Source organism: Osmia lignaria, chromosome 2 (genome assembly GCF_051020975.1).
Source record: "Osmia lignaria lignaria isolate PbOS001 chromosome 2, iyOsmLign1, whole genome shotgun sequence".
Taxonomy (NCBI): domain Eukaryota; kingdom Metazoa; phylum Arthropoda; class Insecta; order Hymenoptera; family Megachilidae; genus Osmia; species Osmia lignaria.
The window spans coordinates 4,375,929-4,401,797 of record NC_135033.1 but is presented as its reverse complement, the minus strand read 5'-3'; the positions used below and the strand labels follow the sequence as shown (position 1 = coordinate 4,401,797).

At 38.8% G+C, this 25,869-nt stretch overlaps 1 protein-coding gene and 2 long non-coding RNA genes across 4 annotated transcripts; 1 reads left to right on the top strand and 2 right to left on the bottom strand.

The window, feature by feature from the left end:
• The first annotated feature begins 223 nt into the window (after nt 1-223).
• LOC117605997 (uncharacterized) lies at nt 224-25,747 on the top strand. Of its 2 annotated transcripts, none has more exons than XM_034327924.2 (13): nt 224-983; nt 15,573-15,744; nt 15,828-15,851; nt 16,321-16,436; nt 16,512-16,749; nt 16,913-19,915; nt 20,569-20,766; nt 21,267-21,954; nt 22,078-22,278; nt 22,673-22,807; nt 22,882-23,159; nt 24,118-24,315; nt 24,383-25,747. In XM_034327924.2, the coding sequence occupies exons 1-13, from the start codon at nt 900-902 to the stop codon at nt 24,622-24,624; spliced, it is 5,577 nt and encodes a 1,858-aa protein (XP_034183815.2). In that variant the 5' UTR covers nt 224-899; the 3' UTR covers nt 24,625-25,747. The 2 variants fall into 2 exon arrangements, with proteins under 2 accessions (XP_034183815.2, XP_034183814.2); XM_034327923.2 differs by having other exon boundaries at nt 22,649-22,807.
• On the bottom strand, nt 8,354-12,073 carry LOC117606001 (uncharacterized). The gene is made up of 2 exons (XR_004581849.2): nt 9,309-12,073; nt 8,354-9,160 (listed from the first exon to the last, which is right to left on the bottom strand). It is a non-coding gene; the product is annotated as an uncharacterized LOC117606001 (long non-coding RNA).
• LOC117606002 (uncharacterized) lies at nt 13,484-21,347 on the bottom strand. The gene is made up of 3 exons (XR_004581850.2): nt 21,224-21,347; nt 20,520-20,780; nt 13,484-15,116 (listed from the first exon to the last, which is right to left on the bottom strand). It is a non-coding gene; the product is annotated as an uncharacterized LOC117606002 (long non-coding RNA).
• Nucleotides 25,748-25,869: the final 122 nt, after the last annotated feature.

Genomic DNA, 25,869 nt, shown 5'->3' with positions numbered 1-25,869 from the left:
ATGAAGAAACGAAGGAACGATGAAAATTAAAAGGAAGTAAAGTGGTGCTCACGAGTGGCTGAATGGTTCCCACGAGGAAGATACCGCCAAAAAGTAAAGTGGCGTGAAGAAAAGATAGCCGACAAAGCTGGTTGGCTTAAAAAGAAGTCGAATAAGCGGCAAACAAGCAGGCTGGTTAACCGAGCGGGAAGGATGAAGATGAAGAACGACGGTGCGTGAAGATCTTCCGCTGTCAGTTGGTGGTCAACCGTCTCGGAGTAAGGACGTACTCCTCTGTGCTTCGTGCCTCCTCTCATTTTCGTTAAACCGCTCGTTTTTTCCTTGAAATTAACACCTCTCAAAGATTCTTGTATGAAATACTGCAAAATACCATAAATACTTATATAAAATTTTCCCATTATTTGGAAAATTACCATCGAAATTTGGATTTTCAACCAGAGAGATCCTCGTTTGAACGCAGCCTGGAAACGAGGAGGAAGATCCAGTTTTATAGTATCATTGACTGGAGATAAAATCTTTCAAGAAATCGATATCAAATAGTGAATACTTGTTGATAAAGAGAACGAGCTTGGCCAAGTTCCACAGCATTTAAAGGTGGCCCGAAAAAATGAACTGGTTTTTTATGGGTCGTCGCATTAAGAGGTACAAAAAAAGCAGAGCTATTTGAATATATCGGGAACTGTGCTTAACGGGACCGTAGTGAACCTGAAAAAAAAGAAAGAAAATTGTGCTACTTCGTGACCTTGAGTAACTTAGTTGAAACTTTTGTAAGTGATTCCCAGAAGAAATGATAAGCTTCAGATAACGAACACGTTCCATCGCCTTCGAAATTCCTACGTGAGATTAATAAACATATTAGACTTACTATAGTGAAAGAAGAAGAAAAATTATCGAAGAAGATGGCATCTATGTGCGGCAGTAGCAAAAGTTATCCAGCGATAAATACAGGCAGCTATTACAGGCCAGGTGCTTATCCGTATCAGGTGAGTGAAGAAAAATTCTTTAAAAATTTTCAAATTTTACAACGTATGAATGATTGATGAAAAATTATTACATTCGTTAGTATGTTCTCCGGATATTCGGATGCCTGCACCTTGACTCCGTTATGATCCATTCCGGAAATCGTTTTTACGTAGCTAGACGCATCAGATTTACGAAGAAGGAACATGACTGCATCTATTATAAAAAAAACTCGTTTCGTACTCAACGTGCGCAAAATAATTATGAATAATGCAACGTTCAATCGCTTATTCCTTTGATTTGGAAATTCCGGAAGGAAAATTCAAACAGCAAAATAATAATGACAGGAAAAACCTACATGCTTTACGCTTCTTCTGATCGAGGTAAAGCTAGGTTTCTCCGTCTAAAAAAAAAAGTAAAGCTAGGTTGCGCGAAACTGTACAGTCAGATATCTACGATTGTCCTTTTTCACTGCTATTCCAAAAGATAAAGTCAGATCGCACGAGACAGTACAATCAAATATCTACGATTGTCCCTTTTCAGTGCTGAATTCCGAAAGGTAAAGCCAGGTTGCACGAGACTGTACAATCAAATATCTACGATTGTCCCTTTTCAATGCTAAATTCCAACAGTCTCGGTGGTCCATGGAATAAGATCCGTCTCGTTTCTTCCGATAGACGTAATTAAATGCGTCGCCAACTGCAGCATAAAACAATATGAAACGAACGGACCACACGTACAGCTACTGCATCAAGAGAAACCTTGGCCTTGTCTTGCATGAAAGCGTTACATAAGTTCGCCTCGCTCGGCATCGCGTAAAGATGATGATGATGATGATGATCCGACGTTCTTCAACTTTCTTTCCTATCTTTTTCTCACCGTACGTCTCGACGATGTCTCTCCTCATCCTCTTCGATCGACCATCTTATCCTCCCCCGGTGGTTCTACGGCAGTTTAAAATACGAATACGTTCGATGTTAGAAGGATATAAAAGAGTCCGAGACACAGCAATAGCGGTTCAAGTAGAAAGGGTAAACTTACGTGTTTCTTATTTTTCTGCGCACCCTCTATACGTGCATTCTAGCAAACGACACGGGAGGCAAATGCCTTTCTGTCCGCTAGATATTGCTTTCAGATTTTTACCTGGAAATTGATTCAACATTTCTGTGAAATAATTTTGCTTGAAATTGTAGCTCTGAAATATAGTCGAGGAATAAAATTATTTTTATCAGAGACGAAAGTGAATAAAATTATTTTCTTGTGTCATAAATTAGTGCAAAATAAAGTGTTGTTAATACAAAAATAATTCAAAAATAATATTTCTTTTCACGATTATTCCATTCAGATTCACGTGCATAATGTTGTACAATTAAAATTTGCAACGCAATTAAGGTTTTTCCTCTCATCAAGATGAAGCATGTTATTTCTGCGTGTCATTCCGGTCAAAGACACGCGTGCTTTACCTTGTAATGTCCATTGACCCTCGAGCAACAGATACGCCATTGTTTCCGAGTCGACTGCATTCTTCTCTCGTTCATCCTTTCCATGTTTATTGAAAAAATGTTCAAGTCTCGTTGAAACAATGTTTCAAAATCGGTCGTTTGATACTGCTAACACTTTTTTTCGTCAACAATAATTAAGACTCGTCAGATGCGTCGATATCTAATAAGTCCTCGAGCCATCCAGTACGAATGGATTAAATAATTACAGGGCTCCACGTGCGAATCTGTGACCAACGATCCGCGATATTAACAATAACACCGTCGGCTATGATTTACCGATACACCAATACTCGTCGCGACAGCCGTATTCTCGTTAATAATTTACAAAAGGAACCATATGGCAAGAGTAGTTGCGTTGCATAGCGATGCCGCATCGAATAATACAGAAGGATGGCAGTAGTGCCATTCCTCGTCCTTTTGTCGATGCTGAGAAACCTTAAGAACGCGAGTCGCAGACAAATCGCTATCAGCTTCAACATTGGCCGAGAATAATGTCCGTGATCCGTCGACCGATTTTTCATCTTTGTTACGTTACAAAGTAAAGGCTGAAAATTGTCCCGGAAGATTACTGCACGCGAGAGTTCCGTGTTCGAAGAACGTATTCGCATGAATGAACACGCATGTTGCATCAATAATCATCCTACGAATTGTACCGTTCTATCTTCTGTCTTAATACTCACCTTCTGATTACTGCAATTTAATAAATAGTTCGTTAGCTTCGAATGTAATTATACCATAATTAACATTCGGTTTTAAAACTTATAATTACAAAAGACTTTTAAGGGGTTAGGCCACTCTAGAATTTTGAACAAATAGGAATTTTTTTTTGCTTGAAAGGTGCCTTAATGTCTTAAAAATGATATGGCAAAAGATTATGGGTGAGAAAAGTTACTAAATACTCGAATTTCAAATTCTGGCGCAGCCCCCCCAGTCTGCTGAATTTTTCAAACTGGTCGGATTCATATATCAAACAGATCATCATCAATCGATTTGAAAATTTAACAGTATATTCAAAACTAAATTCTCTACCGAAGTATACCGTAGTTCACCAGAGTCCATAACTGCGAAAAAACCAGTTTTCGTTCTTCGCGCTTCTCCAGTGCGCATCTTCGCCCTGATTGGCGATACTCCCAAACGAAGTGGAAAGCGATTAGCAGAGAGCTCGCTGCGTTCCCCCACCATCTTCCAAACTGCGCATCGCAGTTATGGACTCTGGTGAACTGCGGTATACATTCTTCATTATATAGCATAGTTCTTTTGTCATAAATAATTTTCTGGCGATTTTTAAAAAATACGCCATTTTTGCAAAAATCAATATATCAAAAAAATCCTACGTAGTTCGATAGCTATTTTCATATATAACCAAAAATATTTTGGTTTTTTATCCTAAGTTAAAAATTGCAGGAGCTGCTGGTTCGTTTAGCCCTACAAAAAAGAGGCGTTATGGAAGAAATGCTATAGAGCCCATATTTTCACTTCAATCACTATACCAAAATTAATTTTTAAAGTTTATTAGTTGTAAAATGAAGACATGCTTAGTTGAAAAAGAAAATTCCCAAAATATGCCTATCTTTTCCTGCTCTAGAGTGGCCTAACCTCTTAAGCATCCTAAGCACATCATAAGTGAATTTTCCAAGAATCTCTGATAGAGTGGCCATATACCAACTGAATTTTTCACAACCTTCTAGACGCTCTAACTATATCCTAATGGAATTTCCCCCAAAACCTGTAAGAACCCATAGGTGTTAAAATGCAGTTCAAACGACTACCCTCTCCTAACAATGAAATAATTAAAAAGAGCCTAAAAATACATGACAAAAAGGAGCCCACGAAGGATGCAACAAAGAGGATGATTAAATCAACGATAACAATGCTGTTGTTCATCTTCCTCTCTCCTCGTTCCAGCCATAACTTCGCGTATACCTGGGGACGTTTGTTTACCGCCACTCCTACGAACTTCCATTATCATCATCCCAGTTCCCTTCGTTCAGAGTCACTTCTCCGTGTCGTTGTTCCTCGTTTTTCTGCCGCTGCACCACGAGTGACATTAAATCCCGAGGTGGCACTGACCTAACTGGGCAGCATAGGACCACCAGAGGTGGACCGTTTCACGTATCTCCCTGCTCGTTGGTTAGGTACTGTTACTTCACTGGCATACTTCGGCCGGAATACCAAATGAATCCAACCGAAGAAATTCAAGCCGTGGCACCGTGTAAGAGACAATGATGCATCGTGGATTCCATCTAGAGCTAGGTAACGTTGATCAGTCAAGGTTGAACGAGCCGGTTCATCGTCCGAATTCCTCCCAGATATACCTTGTTAAAATTTCAAACAGGTTTCCTCTAGATTCCGTAATACCGATCTGTCTCCTACCTCAAGGAACGTTGAATTTATCGATATAAGTGGAACGATTTCCTGTTAACAGGTTGCCAACCGATGCCACGTAATCGTCGCTTAGCTTGTTTAAAATCAGTTGAATTCCATGGAATTCCATGGAATTGAATTCCACTACAAATTTCATACGTTCGAATAATTAATGGGAAAATATCAAAATGAAGCGTGAATTAATTAAAATCCTGAATGTTTCAGTAATGCTTGATTATCCTTGATTATCCGCTTTCAGGTCTTGGTCGACGTTTAAATAATATTCTGTCATAGACGCCGACTTGAACACGGTGTAATTAGGCCTCGTTGTTAATGAACCAACGCATAGATTGTAATAGAAGTATTTATACGCGAAGGCAACGGGTGGCCTTCCTTTTTGTCTAGTCCCGATCACTATATAATACCGGACAGTTAGGTTCATTGAACTCGGATTATGAGTCTATAATACATATGTATCTGGACGTGGCAAGCCGTACCCAAAGTCACGTTCCACGGACATCATTTACATTAGCGAAACTCAATTACACGTATGAGAAATTGATCCAAGATTATAACATCGAAGGTTGTGCTAACTATAAATCGTTTCTAATGAACCTTCGGGTATCTAGGACTCACGGACGTTCATGTATGTTTAAATAGGTATTCGAATAACTATCCTGTAAGATATAAATCTGTTTAGCACCTATAGAGATGTAAGAAAATTCTTGGTAATCTGTCCTATGAGTAATGTGTTGTCTTCTTCTTTATCCCTTGGTGTAATGACACTTGTAATCAAACTGACATTTTAATGTCAACACGGTATCTTGAAATCTTAATGGTATATTAACAATTGCATTTTGGAGAATCATGCCAACTGGTTGATCTCCAGTGATCAGACATAATAGCCTTTCAAATCAGTCAGCTAATTAACGTTTTCCATCATCTCCCAGAAACAATCTTTACAAGCTTACTTTAACTAGAGGTTACACCGCTTACGTGGTGCCAACGACCTCGACTAAATTCGCACAGCACTGAAAGCATAACTGTAACAAGAAGATGATACCCACGCAGAACCGTCGAGGCGGTCTGCATGCTTGGAAATCCTGGATCAAGGCATCAGGGTCCTGAGAGACCCAGAAGGTCAATCCAACATCACGACCCGACGGTCCTTCCGGTTCGTGGTAAATCATGAAGAGGCGGAGAACTCGTACCGCCTATCTGCTTTACTTAAATGTGCCTCTAACTCGGGTTAAAACGGTTTATGAAGCCTCTTCTAGAATATCCTCGCGTCTCAGTTAAAACGATTCCGTTCCATGCATCAGGCATCATCCGTAATTATCCTTCGAACCTTTCTTTACGTTCCATTAGAAGCAAGTATGTACCGAGGTCAGAAGAAGTTCACGCATTTGATGCCTTAATTAACGTGTTCCCTGCAACACTTTGTCTTGTGTTTCAAAGAAGAAATGTATCATCGTATGTACACACAATAACGAGTAAATTTCCGTAATTACTTACAGAGACTGTCGACAAACGAACACCGTAACGCGAAAAACAACAGTTCACTTTCTTCCTCAATGAAATCAGGACTTACGACATTCTGAAAGGTAAAACTGAATGAAACGTGTACAAAAACAAGTAGTTCATCGGCTCCTCTCGACAGTCCTCAAGTACATGCTTTTACAACACTTACAAAAAGAAACATGTTCGTATTGTTGTTTACAATTTCCATTCCATTGAATTATATAGTGTAATAATATATGGTCGTCTGAAAATTCTTGGTACATTAAGGAGTTAGGCTACTAATTTTTTTAAGGAGTTAAAAAAATAATAGGCATATTTTGAGAACTTTTTTTTTTTAAATGATGGAATAAATCCTAATTCTGTAAGTATGCCTTCATTTTACAACAAATAAACTTTAAAAATTAATTTTTGTATAGTGATTTAAGTAAAAATATGGGCTCTGCAGCATTTCTTCGATGACGCCTCTTTTTTGTAGGGCTAAATGGACCAGCAGCTCCTGCAATTTTTAACTTAGGATAAAAAACGAAATATTTTCGATTATATATAAGAACATCTATCGAACTATGTAGGATTTTTTTGATATATTGATTTTTGCAAAAATGTAAAATTTTTGACTATGCAATATAATGCAATAGAATTTAATTTTGAATATACTGTTAAATTTTCAAATCGATTGGTGATGATCCGTTTGATTTATAAATCCGGCCAGTTTGAGAAATACGGTTTCGAGAAAAATGCGTTTAAAGTTTTCAGTAATGCTCGCAGCAGACCGGAAGGAGCTGTCCAAGCAAATAATCTTTTGCCATATCATTTTTAAGATATTAAGACACCTTTCAAGCAAAACAAATTTTGATTTTTTCAAAATTCTGGTAGCCCAACCCCTTAATGATGAATGCTTTACGTGATCCTCGAAGGAAGCACGTAAATGCAAATCTTAAACGGTTCTCAGTATTCGAGGATCGCACGCGTGTTTCCGGTCGCCTGTTTCGGTGGACCTGTATCCGGTCAGACATCCCTTCTGCTTTACAATTGAAGATAATATTTATTCCTGAAGATGTCCGATGGAAAAAATACAGGCGCTCATCTAACAAGGGACATTACCCAATCGACACACGCCGATTTTGATACCCTTTGAGTATGATATAGAACTCAAAAAAATATTTGACACGTATTTTTTTTATCGGCAATCGTCGATGCTGAAGGGGTGAAAATAGCCCTCAAAGTTGGGGTTGCAAAACATATTTTCTTGAATATCTCAGGAACTATTAGGTATAGGGGAAAAATTCATAATGGAATTTGTGTGTTTTTGAACAGCAAATTTTTCTATGTAGCCACCTTTTTGATAAATTTATTTGTTTAAAAAATATATTGAAAAATAATCTATTTTTGTCATTTTTTTTACCCCTTCAGCATAAACGATTGCCGATAAAAAAAAATACGTATCAAATATTTTTTTGAGTTCTATATCATACTCAAAGGGCATCAAAATCGGCGTGTGTCAATTGGGTAATGTCCCTTGTAAATGTCTAATGACGAGTAGAAAAGAAGATTTCTTCGTTGGAAGAAATCTTCAGTCATGGACATTGTTCGTTGAAACGTTTCGTGTGCTTTGCGGTTCGAGGTGATGATTACACGATCGCGGTCGACGAAGAGGTTACAGAGAGCAGAAACTGTTGCTGGACACGCTGCTAGCAACGGTTACAGCAATTACACGGGCGTCGAGATCGCAATCTCTGCCGATGAAGGAAATTCTTCAACGCTCCCAAAGCTCACAGGGTCAGATTTATTGCGTTTTTGTCGATGATTCATTTTTCCAGTCTATCTATTCCAGAAATGTTCAAACTATATCTGTACAGGCATCAGGAACTTCTAAAAATGATACATAACATATTTAGTCCATTGTACTCTCACTGGCAATAAAAGTAACGCATAGTTTTCACCTTATAATTCTTGTGTGAAATTATAAAATAGATAATGAATTGGGAAATGATTGTAAATCGTTGCACTGCAATTAATAAATAATTTATTACCTGCAGTTTAAAAAAAAAGAAACAATAAACGAAGCAATTCTTTTAACTTGATCGAGATTAAACGTCTTCATAAGATCCACATCGTTGTTAATTAATGTTAATTCATAATCAAATAACGAGCTCGAAGGATTTATGCTTCCTTCCGTGGATCCTAAGCTCGTGCAGGAAAGATCCTCGATCGCATACTAACTGCTCCTCAACTCATTCACGAGACCAACCGATTTCATAATGAATCCAGGCATTATTTAACACCGTACCGTGACCTGAACGCTTAATTAATTTTTCTGCCCGTATAAAAAGAAAATCCTCGAATTTTGTACGCGTCAATAATTTATAAATTATATCCTTGAATCTTCGATTAACATTTTAATCCATCCCACCGACGTAAGGTGGTAAAATTCAAGTTGAATGAAAACGAATATCATCTATTAAAAAATAAATAAAACAAAAGTGAATTTGCTACTTTTAACAAGTACCCGCTAAATCAACGAGTCTATATTTATACCGTGACTGTAATGGAATTTCGAGCGAGTATCTCGACAGAAAAATGCGAGCTCTCGGTCGGTCTACTTTTTGTTCACTCTCCGTTTACTTTTCTTCTTTGTTGAAGATCAGCCTGGCAATGGGTAAAGAGGGAACACGTACACTTACAAACACGATATCTTTCCAGGCGCCACTTGAATTACAATTCAATACAAGTATCACATTGCTTATAATATAATTTTGTAAAACTTTCTTCTGAACTTACAATTTTATCGGCCAGTCTATGCCAACATACTTTCACTGAAATTTTATAATCATCAATTAATATCATTTATTGTAATTATGATTTTAGTTGTATTTTTCGGTACTACAGTGGTACTTCGGTACATAACCTTAATCCGTTCCTAATATTTGGACTTATGTCGAATAGGACATATACCAAACTAACCTTTATCTTACTTGTATGATCAGTCAATTAATGATACATCAACTCCGAATATAATTGATTATTAATTTAATTTTTCCTCTGAGATAATTATCTAAAAATGACGCAAAATTCACAGAAAAAATTTATGTCGTATACCGAGCAAAATTTGTCACGTCCAAACAGGACGTATTCCAAAGCAGACGTGTTGGTACCACTGTATATCAAATTTCTATTCTCCGCAAAATGATTTTAAGGCGTCTCATGCAAAAGTTTTTTGAATCTTAAGGTACGAAGAAGATAATTCTTCGAACTTTTTGAGCACCCCATGTAGACGTTTCTATGGAGTCTCATTAAACAAGACAAGGACGAGGGGTACAGTGACGACCTTGAGAGATCTTTGCACTCGCCGTTCGTAGTTGCATCTTCTCTTCGTGGTTTCTTCATGCCGCCCCGCCGAAGGCCGCGAAATGACTCCGCCCAGGTCATGGTCCACGCATCTACGTGTACACTGCACCTGTGCCAATTCTCGTCCTTTTTCTATATTCTTTTCTCCTTCGCCAGAGCCATTATCTCGGGCAAGAATCGAAAAGAAAACGGCTGGCTAATCTTACTCGTCATTTCAATACGTGACTTTTCATATTATCAATCATGCGATGATCAGAGCTTCAGAATTGGTCTACTTGTAGCTTGTATAGGAGTCATGAAAATCGCGTTAATGTTGTTACATTAAATGGTACGTTTGCAAAGCTGGTGGGTTTGATTTATCGGTTCTCATCGGTTCGATGATTTATGGTATTCTCCCAGCGATGATTTAAGGATACCACCTTTATGGTTCGGTGATAAAAGGAATGATGTATGAGATCAGCTTTCGTGTAGTTCCTCTTCCTGATTTTGCGTTTCGCGCAACAGAGAAGCAATCGTCGAGTCAACGTACTTTTCCTTTTCTTCCTTTTTTCCTTTTCAATTGACTTCACCTCGGATAAATTCTTTGTTTGTTGGATTTAATCGATGCGCAACGTTTCATGTTCAAGAGTACCATTAATCATTGCGTGAGAACGAACGTGAGACGTTCGAACGAAATCAAAAGGCAGAGATATATTTTCGTTGACAGGGCCGGCCCTGGAACTAGGCAGACTAGGCGACCGCCTAGGGCCCCCTTAGGTCCACGGCCCCCATAAGACGATTTTGCGTCTAAGAATACAAGAACAGTAATTAATGTTTACTTGAATATTAATCGACGTAAATGCAAATCTAAATTAGTTATACAAGCTTTAATGTTAATTTTATAAATTTTATTTGAGCTATTCTTTTTTATGTCATATATGTGAAGGGGCTCGCCTCAGACCCCCGAGATCTCAGGGCCGGCCCTGTTCGTTGACACGTTGAAGCTCTAATTATTAAGAACAGGAATAATTAATCTCTCGAATTTGTACTCTCAATTTTTCTATCATAAATTAAATTCATGAATAAAGGAAAGGCAACGTGTTGTACTTCCGGTCGATGGATTATTACATTTACCGGTAAGAACGCACTTTCGCGGTAGTGAAGCTAATAGCCTTTCCGAAGAATCACATAGCTGTTACCACGCTTTGTGATCCACATAGTTGGACATGGTCCGTAACGTCGCTTAACTGCAGACCACTAATCTTTTCTTTCTTGGCACTTGCATATTTCAAGAAATAATGTAACGAGAGTAATGAATGGTTGAGTGAATAAAAAAGGATCGAACGTTCCATTAAGAAACACGCTGATCTGCAACGGTAAATAAGTAAAGGTGATTCTGTGAACGTATGTATGTACAGTCACTCACAGTGAAAATCGTCCGTCCGCAACGGGGCGTATACAGGGTGTTAAAAAATACCCTGAAGACCTCTACACCGCTGGGTAGATCACACACAAAATCGAAGTGAAAAGTTCTGTAGTATTTTTCGATGGAATTAGTAGTTTACTCACATTTCGTTGTTGAAAATTGAAAAATTGACCAATTAGCTTGAGTGGCAAGACCCGCGGAGTAGGAGACTAGCCTCCTCTGTCGCCGACGAGCCGCGCCACTGAGCGTCGCGCTTAAGCATGCGCCGAGAGTTTAGTGATTAGTAAATAGAGTAAAGTTGTATGACCACCTCACCGCCAACATAGATATCATAGTATAAACACATCCTAGTCATAGTTCCAGCTCATCTAGCCTCCTGTACCCGGTTACTTATTCTATCCCTTGTACCTTGTACCCAGTTCTCACTCTTACCCCTATAGGTACATATACATTGTCGAGTTATTAACGAAAAACACTGGCCAATCAGAGCGTGCCTTTAGCGCGGGCCGAACCGCAAAAGTGTTGGGCATGCTTTGCGTTCAAGCCGTGGTCGTGATCAAGTGCATCAGCACCAGTGTTTTTCGTTAATAACTCGAAAACGAAGCCTTAACCAACATTTTGGCAAAGGAAAAAGTTGTTTACAATGGCCTCAGCAATCATCCTTCCACGGGTCCTACCCCAGTTCTGGGACATCCTGTATACTTCCCTCAGATCTCTGTAGTTTGTATAGTGCTGTTCTTGACGTTCGACGAATAAACCTCTAAGTTCAAAAGTGTTGGTTTTAATTCCCCAACCTGGAATTCAACACAGGTATCTACTAGATTTAAGCCATTTAGCACGAAGAAAAGTTCGCCGAAGGTGCAAACTCCCCGAAGGCGAGGACGTAGTTCTTAAAATAAGGCAAACATTGAGATTTCTCTTTGCAGAGGCCTTTTCAGGGCTATACCAAACGTCGGCACTGTCGACGTTAATGGCAATTCTAACGACGGGCTCTATGCCTTCTCCGAGACGCCGACAAACCTTCGTCCTTCGACGGAAATTACATAGCTCTGGACGGACGGCTCTTTTGTCGTTATAACAGGTAACGACCTTACAGAATCGATGGGAAGTTCTGCTGAACATAATAGGAATAAAAATTAAATTCTCTTATATCTGCTTGAAAATAAAACTTGAAAAGAACTGTATTATTTATAATATTTGTTAACAGTGGTTAACATCTTCCAAATAACAAAACGTTTTTATCCAAGTGTTAATTAAATGTGAGAAGAGAAAAAGAACGTAACAATTTTGTACCAACCAATGCGCAAAGTTTAAGCATGAAGCAATCGTTATCCCGAATGATTAAACTTCCTCTGTTCCTGGCAGCAGTTACATGCAAACGAGATGAAAATTGTTACTTCGTTCTCAAGAAGCTGCTGACCTAAATGCAGATCATCTGGATCATACTGATGAGACGACGATGACTCATTGCCAATGAAAATTGAATGAATCAACATATTCAATTAATGGCGTAGATCACTTTCAAATTCAAGAAGAATTAATGTTCAATTCACGTTAACAAAATGACATATTTTTCTGTCTATCCTTCTGTCTCGTCGACATTTCTCATTTCACCTGGCTCTGTGATGCTAATGAGAAAAGTTAGCGAGCAATAAATCAAGTAACACCATAAAGAATGGACTTTATGAATCCCACAGATTTCCAAGCGCCTCTGCCACATTTTTCCCGTCATTTCTTTGTCTTGCAAATACTGTACGTCGTTTAGCACATAATAGCAACCTCGTTGTAATTCAAAATACGCCTCTACGTAATGCTCGAGAAAAAGAAACAACAAAATTTTAGAATTATCGGGAAGGATTCTCATGGTGTGCAAACGAAGGCGTTATAGAGTTCGCACGATGATTCGCGCGAACCAATGCTTATGGTGCGTTCCCTACGTGACCATCTTGATCATTGTTAGCGTTGCCATTGTATTAAGAAAAAGGACAGGAAAAAGAGTGCAGAATACTTCTCACCGAATCACGATATTGATAAGAATTTAACGATGCACTATTAAATAGTACTCTTCAGCTACAGAATATTCTGTAAATTACTTACTATCAGTGCCGGTTTTAGCAATATTGGCGCCCTGGGCAAGATTATCGTGGCGCCCATTCAGGAGCTAAAAAACGCGTCAGGGAAGATGTAGACATAAATGCCGCAACATATATAGCATATACATATGTAACATTATATGAGATGTAGATAGGGAGAGGAGACAATGAGAAAATATCGGCATATTCGCATACTAGGGACAAATCTAGCGCCCTGGACGATTGCCCGATCGCCCCCCCCCCCCCCCCCCCCCCCCGAAATTTCACTTTTATGGGTATAATAGTATGTCATATATGGAAAATTGTCTTAGGTCATTCAAATTACTAAATACGTTAATAACGATGTATACATAGCAATTGATTTGTTACTATCGTGATAATAATCAAATTATGTAGGTGATGAGCGATTAAGGTCCGTGCCAGCGTTTACGTTAGGCTCGAGTATCGATAGCGCATGAGATCAGATTTGGAGAAAATTGTAGAGATTGGACAGATATTTGGGAAAATAATGAAGATATAAAGATCTTCAAAGGATGACAACCTGTCATCAAAGCAACGACGGGTGGAAATAGGTGAAAATATTAACCTGTGTTAATAATGTTGTAGGAGATGGGAGAAAAAGGGGTTTTCCCCGTCTCGGGATCATCTGTCAGACTCGTCCCAGTGGGGCTGACAACAGACGATCCCTGGTCCCAGACAGATCATTGTACAAAGGAGCCTTGTGGGATTTATAACCCGCTCTGCCGTTCCCAAATTTGCACTTATACCCGCGGTGTTTAAGGGCGCGATTGCGCTATTTGATCCATCTCCCAGCAGCCACCTCCCAACCAAGTGGCGCCGGGTAGGTTCATCAGCGGGGTACGGAAGGCCCAATACTTGACTCATTGTAGGCGTGTAAGGAATTTTGGTCTAGGACGCTTTTACTTCAACAAACTAACCTGAGTGGGTTAGCAATTACACCCACCAGGGGCTTCACCTATCATACTGCAATTCGAAACTTCTACATATTCGAACCGCATGCCGGGCGACCGCTTGCGAGAACACTGTCACCGATCATCTCGCTGCCACCTGGCGGTCCCCGGCTCGAACTAAAAGCGTCCGGGGAGACGAAAATCCTCTCCTCCCTCCACTAAACGCCTACAATGTTATGTACAGTAGTAGTGTATTATGTCAGTAGCTAATAAATTATATCATTATAATTTGAACAGGCCTTTTAATTTTACGGAAAACGTGAAAAATTCTGAAAATTTGTAGTGGTCCTAATTCGATAGGCAGGGACTGTAGTTACTGTGAACCAATCCTTCTCATCAAGTTAGAAATCACCTGCTCACTCGAATGGTATACCCATTAATCAGTGTAAATGACGTACACGTAACATCAAAGCATCCCATTGTCATTCCGGACGATAATGACATTCACCTTGCGTAACAAATAATTCGGCTCTCCATATTTGGAGGCAACGACCTCATACTACACATTACGCATTGACTTCCACCGGCACGAGCGTGAAGTTTCTATCAGCCACAACTCTTAAGCATGAAATTATTTCTTATCCTTATGATCAAACTATAAATGTAATAATTATAATCCAATTAAAATTCTTATCTGGTGTAATAAAACTCGTTGGAATTATTTTACAATTCTAACAAAGAATCTGAACAGAGACGCGTCTAGAATTCTTCGTTCTGGTCGAATCTTTGTCTTTCCCATCGTCCTTCTTACATCGATTCAATGATTTCACGCATGAACTCAATGATAAATCTCAGGTAACAACTGACCGTGACACACGCTAGTTCCATTCCACAATCACCGTTTTTTGTATATTTCAAGTTTTAATAGAAATAATTTTAAACTGATCCACTTCTGACTTGAAACAAATCCTTTTCCACTTGAAATTCCGATTTATAGTCTTGAATTTTTCTTTTTCTGGAACAAAGCAATATTTGGAAATTTAATAAAAATAGTTTGTTGAAAGTTCAGAAATTAGAGATATACCCCTCTACCAAAATCGTTAATTATCAATTTACATATGCACATAAATTAAAATAATATATCAAGTCCTTCACACAATTCCAGCTGGTGTGGTTGACTTTGGAAACTTCCTTCTTTTTCATTTTTCTTCTTTTTTTTCAAGCATTCCTTCTCGGCTCCGGTACCGTTACAGGTATTACTGTACACCTGACTAAATTTATTGCGCGTTCCGATTATTGAATCGTCGAATGGCAACGGTTAGTTGGTCAGTGAATGTATACTGAACTCTGAAGGAACCTCGACTATATTCAAATAAGAGACATAACATGGCACTACCTTCTGCTACATATACTACAATTAATTAACCAAATTATTACTATTAAATACATAGACAATTTTTTCTAATTATAGAACGATTATTATTTACCACCACGGTCAACATGGTCCAGAGTCTCGCCACAGCAAACAAAGAAACAAAGAAGCAATACTACATGGAAAGTCGGCAGTGCAATGTTAATTATCTCCGCAATGCTAGTATTAATTGCTGTCTTCGCTATTGCAGGACTCGCTTTATGGATGGGAGGTTTGTTTATACTTAATCACTCGCCTACTTTTTACAATTACATCTCACAAAATTCTATTAAACAAACCGTATCTTTCTTCCAGCTCTTCGGACAGATTCAAAGAACGGTGAGCATTGTATTTTGATATTGATATACAGAAGATGATTATGTTTGAAAACAGTGGCGGCTCGTAGCTAAAATTAGTGAGGGTGCTGCTCCAGAAAATTCGTAACCTTTGTTTTAAAAAACCGGCCTCTACGGGAGCGACAGAACTCTCCTGCGCAGCTTCGCGCGCAGCTTCCTATGTGCGCATGCGCGTACAGTCAAAAGCGCGCAACTGAAACTGAAGCGCAATTCCATACAAAGATTTTTGTATCTTTTTCATAAACTAGGGGATGGCTACTGACATTAAGCTTAAAGATTATATATTGTACAAGTATATAGAAAGAATTAAAGGAAAAAGGACTCGTTATATTAAATGTTATCGATAATATTAAGTAGAAATAGGGGGTGCTGCAGTTCCACAGTGTCTATACACGAACCGCCACTGTTTGAAAGTAATAAACGAACTGAACTGAAAATAAACTGAATTTCAGCGATCGTTGGATTCACCTGCAGTTTCAGGGTGTCTAAAGGAGAAAAGTATAATCCTATGTTGAAACTGAATACGAGCATGGTGTTCCGTGAGAAGGAACGAAAATATAAGAATATAGTGAGTTTATCAATGTACAATTTTCATTTCAACTAACAGATCTGACATGATCTATAAACTATCATTGCATTACAGTTCGAGTTGTTGTTTAGAAGAAGCGTTTTAAGCAACGCTTACAAGCAAACGATCATAGACAGGTTCGAAAGCGGTGTTCTAAAAGTGTTCTTCAGAATATATCTGGACAGAAGGAAGATACCGCGATCGATCACGAATGTCGAAGACACGATCGAGGATATTATCGCAAAGGAGACTTATTCATCGTCCTCCTTGTTCAAGGACATGGAACTGGACCTGACGAGTGTATCAGTAAAAAGTGAGCATCCGTTAGATGATTGCGACAAACTAGTGGCACAATTACAATTTCTTCAACCTATATTTAACTGCTATTTAGAAATCATTAACTTACTCGAATAACTGAGATTACTAGCATTAAACAATAACAACTGTATAATACAAGTGATTTTTCTTTGACTCAGGAATAAATCAAGATGTGGCTGGGAACCCAAAGCACGCGCAGCAGAAGAACGCGATGATAACAAAGAACGGTCTTCTCCGACCCAATAGGAACACTTCTCTGATCACAAATTCCAAAGCAAAAACAAAACCTACCCAGATCGAGTCTATCGAGTCTGAAATTGATTTTAGTAACATACCAACGATCCAAGGAACTTATAAAGCGTCAAAAGTGAACGCCACCACGTCAGGTAAAGCAAATTCAACTCAAGAAACAGTGAAACATCAATCAGATACAACGAACAGTACCAAAGCACCTTTGCCTCAAGAAACCACGACCAAGTCCTCCATCATGGAAGACAATACCCATGCAACTGGCACCACGACGCAAACCACTCCAATCATCGATTCGGTGACAAAAGACAAACTCAATTATACCGTACACGACGATAACCAACAAACTGTGAACAAAGTCTTCGAGACATCCACAAATCCAGTGGAAAGCGAAGATCTTTTCAAGGACTTCCGGAAGCCTGATTTCGAGACTTCGCCATGGAAACCCATCGTACCTGGTTACGTGAACACCGAATTCAAATTATTACCGAACAACGTTGAAAAAACTACTAAAAGTAATAATTATGAAGTAAATTACACTAGTATAGCAGCTGTCTCTGCCACCACCACCACCACCACCACGAAGATTCCTCAAGTTCTTCAAAGTAGCATCCCCCACTCGTCGAAGCCTCCAGAGCCAGCAGAAACCTTGAATGCCTACGTGGATGTTCCTGGCATGAGTACCTTCGACATAGGAGACGCAGACTTTCCTCGTGACAGAATCGTGCCCCAGGAAATGGTGAACTTCAGGGTGAATGGTAAATTCAAGAACAAAATACCTGGTTTGCTGGACGATGGCCAGATCTTCACTGAATCAACGGTGTCTAAGGTTGACCAGAACAGAAGACCGGACATCGAGGTGGCTGGACAACTGCCACCAGAAACTTACGATGTCAAACTTCGAACATCTTCTGAACCAGAAAGAACAGAATTTCCATTAGCAAAGCCTCATCTCTCTTCCGGTGAAAATGAAACTGGTTGGAGGGTATCTAACGCGTCTGTGGGAATCGATAATGAAAGGATAGATGAAGATAACGATGATTCGAAGGAGAAGGAAAGTTCGGATAACTTGTTGGTGAGCTCAAGTACCCCAAAATTGGTTCAGAATCTGGATACCGAAGAAGAATCCACGACTGAAGTGTCAGGAGTTGGGGTAGCAGAGCCTGTCTCAGACGTGGACGTTGAATTGGAGGCAAGAAATCGGTACTCGGATATCCAAGCGGTTACTAAACAACAGAGCGATGCTTTACAAGACAGGAAGGTTGATAAAAATGCTGAACAACCTATTTATACCAGCTACAAGACACCTGATCTGAACGGGGCAGGTATAAAGCCGAGTTTGATCGAGAGTTCTGGGACGTTGATGCCGTTCAGGCACACGATACCCGTAGACAAGATCACCTCCGTTGTGAACAACGATAAAAATCAGCAGAAAGATTCATCGAAACATCAGATGAACGCTGTGACGGACAGTATAATTAACAGCAAGGAAAAGCTTACACAGAATCATAGATTAAACACAAATGACGAATTAAAGAAGAACGTGACCGAGAAAGAGGCAACCAAAGTGTTGCCAGAGAATTTGAAGGCCACGATCAAAATGGAAATTCCAGTTGAAAATCGGGACAATACCTTCAGAACAAACTCCCCTATGAAACACGCGAAGATCGAGTTAGCGGAACATGCTGAAGTAACAGAATCAAGTACAGATATCATAGATAATGAAAAATTTCTTAAATTAAGTACCACCGAGGTTTACTCGGAGATGATACATCCATTGTACAATAACATTGACAAGTTAGTTGTTAAGAATGAAGAGACAAAAACACCCAGCTTGTCCAGGAACTCCACGTTCATTGAGATCGACACGTTGAAACACACCCCAGGACAGTCTGGAGATGAATCGTCCTCGTCGGAGGGTAAGCCACTGGATAGAGTTGAAGGATTAGACGGCTGGTTGTTCAATGGAACTGTGAATCGACCTTCCAGCTCTTCGGGAACTCGTAAGAAGGTCTATAACGATACGTTGAAGGCTTATGTGGTAGAAAATCTAGTGACTCTAGCGCCTGCTAAAAGTAACACTGGTGTGGGTAGACCCGTGAGACCCAGACCCAAGCTCGACGAGAAATCTACGAATAGAAGTTCCTCCGATGATTCGATGCTCCTGGAACAATTGTTTGGAGTTCATAGCAGAGATAAGAACACGACGAAACGAAATTCTTTTGATCAGGATCACTCGGAGCTTCGGGGTGATGCAGAAGAGTCGAAGAAACAGGGTAAGATCGAACAAATCGTCGAGGTCGTCACGTCCATCAGCACCAAAGTGTCCTCGAACTTTAAAGGAGATCCTGTCGTATTGAAATTCGTCGTTACCAATTCGACGTCACTTCCGGTGATACATACAGAGCTACACGGAGAAGATACCTCATCCTCGCAGATATCAATACCTGAAAAACTACCTGCTGATAACAACAGAGAGGAAAACCGTTCTTTCAGAGATCAGAGTTCTAATCAAGGTAGTCTAACCTGGGCACAAGGATCTTCCACTAATGTGCAGACGTCGGATAGGAAGATCTCTGCCGTTGAAGAGAATCGGTTTCTTTTGGAAAAATTGAAACAGTTGGCTTCAATTGGAACCGGTGAACAACCTGCAAGAGATAGAAACTCGTCAAAACCAATTGTGGAGATGTTGAGACCTTCTAACGTGAACATGGAACCTCGACCGTTGCCTGATTTTGAGAAATTGAAGGAGATCGCAGACATTGCAACTGGAAATGAGACTTTGATGAACTCCAGTGCTGGATTTACCATGACTCGTGATGGCGTTGAAATACTGACTAAGATCTTGAACAAAATGGAGGATCGTACTGATAAAATGATAATCTCTACGACTGAGCAGAATTTAGAAGCTGGTAAATATGATTGAAACTTTGAGAAATATATAGGGTGTCCCAGTTTCAGTGTTCCCAAAGTAAGTGGGCGATAGAGGGCATCATTTCCGACAAAAAAGGTCTTATAATAATATGTTTGAATTTTGATGGTACAAAAATTATTTCAATTTTAGTGATTTTCTACCTTTCGCAACAAAATCCGTTTGTAGTAAGATTATCAAAATTTTACATGATCGAGTCCACGAATCGAGATTTTTCTAATAGAAAACACGCTTTTCGTGAAGACATTTTCTTTCATAACGATACTTTTGAAGTTAAAGACCAAATACCAAAATCAGTAATTATTCAAAATAAAGAGATATTTCATAAACTTTTCTAGCAAATAGAAAACAATTTGTTTTTCTGCTTAATAGCCACATTAATCAAGTACATGTAAGCTGAATTAGAATCCAATCCACCGATTAGTTTAGTAATAGTGATCGATTTTGTTGCGAATCACTAAAATTGAAATAACTTTTGAACCATCAAAAATCGAACATATTATTATAGGACCTTTTTTGTCGGAAATGATGTCCTCTATCACCCACTTGCTTTTGGACCACTGAAACTGTGACACCTTGTATACCTGAGGTGTTTGGGATATAATTATCTACAGGTCGGATCTTCTTTCACAGATCGTTGTTTCGGTTTCCAATGCAGAGACGGGAAATGTTTACCAGCCAGCGGTAGATGCAACATGCTAGGCGAATGTTCGAATTCAGAAGACGAGGCCAACTGCACGTGCGCTGAATTTTTGAAAGCGCAACTCTTACATCAGAAGATTTGTGACGGTGTCGCGGATTGTTGGGATTATTCGGACGAAGCAGATTGTGGTATTTATCGTTCACTGTACATAAACAATTCGTTTTGATTATTCATTAGTAAAGGGAACTACCCAAGTGTAACGCTTACTTATTAATGAAACTTCGCCACCTTGTAAGGCTCGTTGAGCTGAACACGCCTATATCCAATTTTAGGGGCATACGGCTAATTGTTTAAAAAATATTAACAATGGAAGTTAGGTAGTCCTTAAATTGATAAACTTACGTATACAAACAGTTAGCTCCGCGGTAAAACGCATGACTCGCAATGTAAAGGTCCACGGTTCAAATCCTGGTTCCCAACTTCTTTTTTTTTATTATAATTTTTTAATTATAATTGTTGTTAATAATTAATTACATACGCTGCTATTTATATGGAATTTAAGTTATGTTTTCTATCCAATAGCTCGAGTTTCATTAATAAATGAGCATTACACTTGGGTAGTTCTCCTTGTAAAACTATCTATACCTTTTTTTAACAATTGCTTGTTACATTCCCAACTGTTTAACAGATTGGTGCGAAGAGGGTCAATTCGTTTGCGGGAACAGTCGATCCTGCATAGACCAGGATAAGGTTTGCAACGGTTTCACTGATTGTCCTGGAGGAGAGGACGAGAAGAAGTGTGCTGCGTTGATCGAAGACGAGGCAATGTTAAATTATTACAAAACAAACGCGTTTCCTAACAATGAAAATCGTAATCCTGGCATCGTTACAACAGAATATGAAGAAGATTTCTTAGAGACAGAATCTACCACCAACAGGGACATCTTTGATCAAGAAGCTGTCGAATCTTTGATCTCAGAATCAACTACGTTACGTGCCACATTTAAAAGCAATGTTCAATTGGAGAAGATTGTAAGCACCAAAGATGTTTCTACTATGGAAGAAAGCTTGTTTGACAATCGTAAACATTCAAAGACGGCAGCTCTCGTCTCGGGAAGAGAAATATCGTCGAACACGAAGGATATCCTTACTCATGGGAACTCTATTCACGTAAACACGAAGAAGAACGACACGACTGCGATTAATTTCAAAAAAGAGATTAACAGTTATCACGAGAAAGGGTATTTAAATATTCGAAAGAATGGCAAATGGGGAAAATTGTGTTTAAACGGAATGGACGATCTTTTGCAAGAGAGACAAGCTATTTGGACAATCGAGGACCTCGGTAGAGCTGTTTGCAAAGCGATTACTTATCAGTAAGTACTAATTTGAATCAAAATTAATTTGCTTAAATTCGATTTTTCTAACGTTTCCTAAGAATTATTTAAAATTATCAAAAATTATTTTCAATGAAATTTAAATTTTTCATCGTTTCTCAGAGATTACGATACAGTAGAGAAGGTATTGGACGAAAAGCCAGCATCCAACAGCGTGTATTACACTCTGTCTTACAACGAGAAACCTACGGACAAAACGATTCTGACTTTCAAACCATCCAAGTGCCCGACCGGTGAGATTCTCAGGGTCAAGTGCAAGAACCTTGAGTGTGGAATAAGAACCCAGACCCCGTCGCAGGCCAGGTATATACCCGCTCACTGAACCAGTTTCTCTTAATTATACGTGTACCGTCCAGATCCATCGTTTACAAAACTATTTGTATACAAATGCGCTTGAGGATAACGACCTCCTTCTGAGGCTCGATATTAACATTAAAGAGAGGATGTAAACGCTCCGCAGAAAAATTACAATTACTATGATCGTTGTTGAAATAACCAGCTGCGTTGTCTTCGTGTAGCAAATTTTTATCCAGCCTGGCGAAGGTGCTATTAATCTTCTGCGATCCAAGTGTTCCTCCTAGAAAAATAATTCAATGTATCAGTAATTTCTTCTGTGACCTTTATTCAATCTCAACGATTAAACGATTCGAGCCACTCCGATTCATTGAAGCAGATCGAATGTTTCACGACGTTGCAGAATAGTCGGAGGTGGTAGTTCCTCGACCGGAAGTTGGCCCTGGCAAGTAGCTTTGTACAAAGAAGGCGACTATCAATGTGGCGGGGCTCTTATCAACGAGAGATGGATTCTCTCCGCGGCGCATTGCTTTTATCAGTAAGTAAGATCGTATTAGTTAATTATTGAAACTTACACCATAATACAATTAAAAATCTGAATATTTGCTGCAGTGCTCAAGACGAGTACTGGGTAGCGAGGATCGGGGCAACTCGCAGAGGAAGTTTTCCAAGTCCTTATGAACAAGTGTTGCGTGTAGACCACGTATCCTTGCATCCTGATTACATCGACAATGGATTTATAAACGACATAGCGATGTTGAGGCTCGAGAAACCGGTAATCTTCAGCGATTATGTTAGACCGGTGTGCCTTCCTCAAGCAGAAGCCAAAAGTGGCACCATGTGCACCGTAACTGGCTGGGGACAACTGTTCGAAATAGGAAGGATATTTCGTGAGTAATAATTACTTGCATTCGTTAAGAGGATAAAAAATTTGAAGAAATTTATACTGTACACTGTACACCTATACCTCGCTATACGGCCGCTGTTTTTACGGCATTTCGCTATAACGGTGTAGGCGTTTAGTGAAGGGGGAAATGGTTTCGCCTCCCTGGACGCCTTCCGTTCGGGCCGGGGACCGCTAGGTGGCGGCGAGATGATATTGTGTTCTCGCTGGCGGTCGCCCGGCATGCAGTTCAAATATGTAGGAATTCCGAATTGCGGTATGATGGGTGTGTGGGGCAGGGATCGTCTGTTGTCAGTCCCACTGACGAGTTTGACAGATGATCCCGTAAATAAGTAAACTTAAAAAAAAAACACAGGCGATCCCAAGAAGAAACGTCTTTTTCTCCCCTCTCCTACAACGGCCTTTTTTAATTACGGCATTTTTTCAATTTACGGCTCGCAATGTTTCGTTATACGGTCAAAAAAATGCTGTACTTTTATTTTTATGTAAGCATTTTTATAGGAAATGAAAAGAGAACTATATTATTTTATAAAAAATTGGAACAGATTCAATTGAATTTGTATTGGTTTATATAAAAATAATTGATTCGTTATACGGCTTTTCGCTTTACAGCCAACTTTTCCGGAACGTATCTAGGCCGTAAAGCGAGGTATGGGTGTACAAGGAATTATACGTATATGTATATGTTAACCCTTTCGCTGCCACGGTGGTCCCATGGGACCAGCGCTTATCTTTTCATTTGGGCCATGATGACCACCATGAATTTGTTTAAACTGTGTCACGGGTGACATTATTGGCAAGATTGTACAGTTATTTTAATACATTTCGCAGTTCTTTGCCATTATAAAATTTTTAATATGAAATTTGTATCGTGGCCCACTTGTGCGAGTTTAGAAATTCGCGTGGCAACGAAAGGGTTAATAAAACAGTATTTTGTCAAACAGCGGATACCTTACAAGAAGTACAACTTCCTGTGATTTCAACGGAGGAATGCCGAAGAAAAACTCTCTTCCTTCCACTGTACAGGATCACATCAGGGATGCTTTGTGCAGGTTTGAAGGACGGTGGAAGAGATGCTTGCTTAGGAGACAGTGGCGGACCTCTGGTTTGCTCAGCATCAGACAACAAGTACACTCTTCACGGTAAGTTTCTCTATACCTGCTATTTCATTAAAATTATTTAATTTTAATTGTAACACGTCTTTCTTAGGAATAACGTCGAACGGTTACGGTTGTGCCAGACCCGGAAGACCCGGGGTCTACACAAAAGTTTATCATTATCTTCCATGGATTGAGCATATCCTATCGGCGAAAGACATTCGTTCGTCGATAGCTTCTTGCAAGGGTCATCGATGTCCTCTTGGCGAATGTTTACCAAAATCTCGTGTATGTAATGGATTTTTAGAATGTTCAGATGGTAGCGATGAACGCGATTGCCCTGTTAATCTTTAATCTGTTAACCAGCTCGTTTCTTCACCAGAAAATGATCATTTATTTCCTGTAAGTGTAATAAAAAATGAAGGGTAATGAGTCACTTCGTATCATCCACGACAAGTATGTGTTAAAATAAAATACTGCGTTTTTCTGTTAATATACATACAGTGAGAGGCAAAAGTGAGTAGACATTGTTCATAATAGAATACCTCGGTTAAAATTGGACTAAATAACTTGAGGTTTTTTGAGAAGCTATAAAAATTAATTCACTAAAATATTTCATTGTAATTTGTAATTGTAATTTTAAAATTGTAATTTCTTAAAACGATGAAAATACATATTTTAGTGAATTCATTTTTATAGCTTCTCAAAGAATCTCAAGTTATTTAGTCCAATTTTAACAGAGGTATTCTATTTTCAACAGTGTCTCCTCACTTTTGCCACTCACTGTATATGTAATGATATTATGAAAACGAAGGAATGTTTAACGCTAGAACAACATATCCTTTAGTTAAATACCATTTTTAAAGGATTTCATTGTTCTATCGTTAAACTCGTCCTCCCCGATTAACAGATTAACGATAAAAGACTGAACTGGTATCTCTGTATATTTATTTTCTTAACAAATTTAATATTAATTTAATTTAATTAACTATTAAGATTGCTGTAAAATATTTGTATGCTCGTCGATTGAATAGAAATGTGCAATACATAGCTAGAAATCAAAATGATTGAAGATAAATGTTTAGAGAGTGGATCAGTGATTGGATTGTTAATTAATAAATATAATAAACGCGCTGATTCATACTCTATTACACAATTATCTTTACGTTTGATGATTAACACGATAGAAAGGTAAATATGATAATGATTAAGCGTTTAAAAGATTTTTTAATGATAACGAATAATCACAATGAATAGTATTACTGAGTCATTCGTATGACTCGGCAATACTGCATATACATTGGAATATTTAGATGAACCTGGTATTTTGATTCTTTTGTGAATCTTAAGGCCATGTGTATCTTTACGTCGATTCAATTCTCTCTACATAGTGTGTGTAAATATTATATCTAATTATGTAAAAAAAAAAAACACTTGATACTAATAAAATACGGATTTTTAGAAAAAAAAAAAAAAATATTTACAAACTACAGTGTGTTCCTTTTTGAATGCTGCAAAACTTCCATGTTATCCATTTTCAGAGACATAAAAAGGTGTTAATGAAGGCATCACGGATGAAAGGAATCGATGAAAGTGATC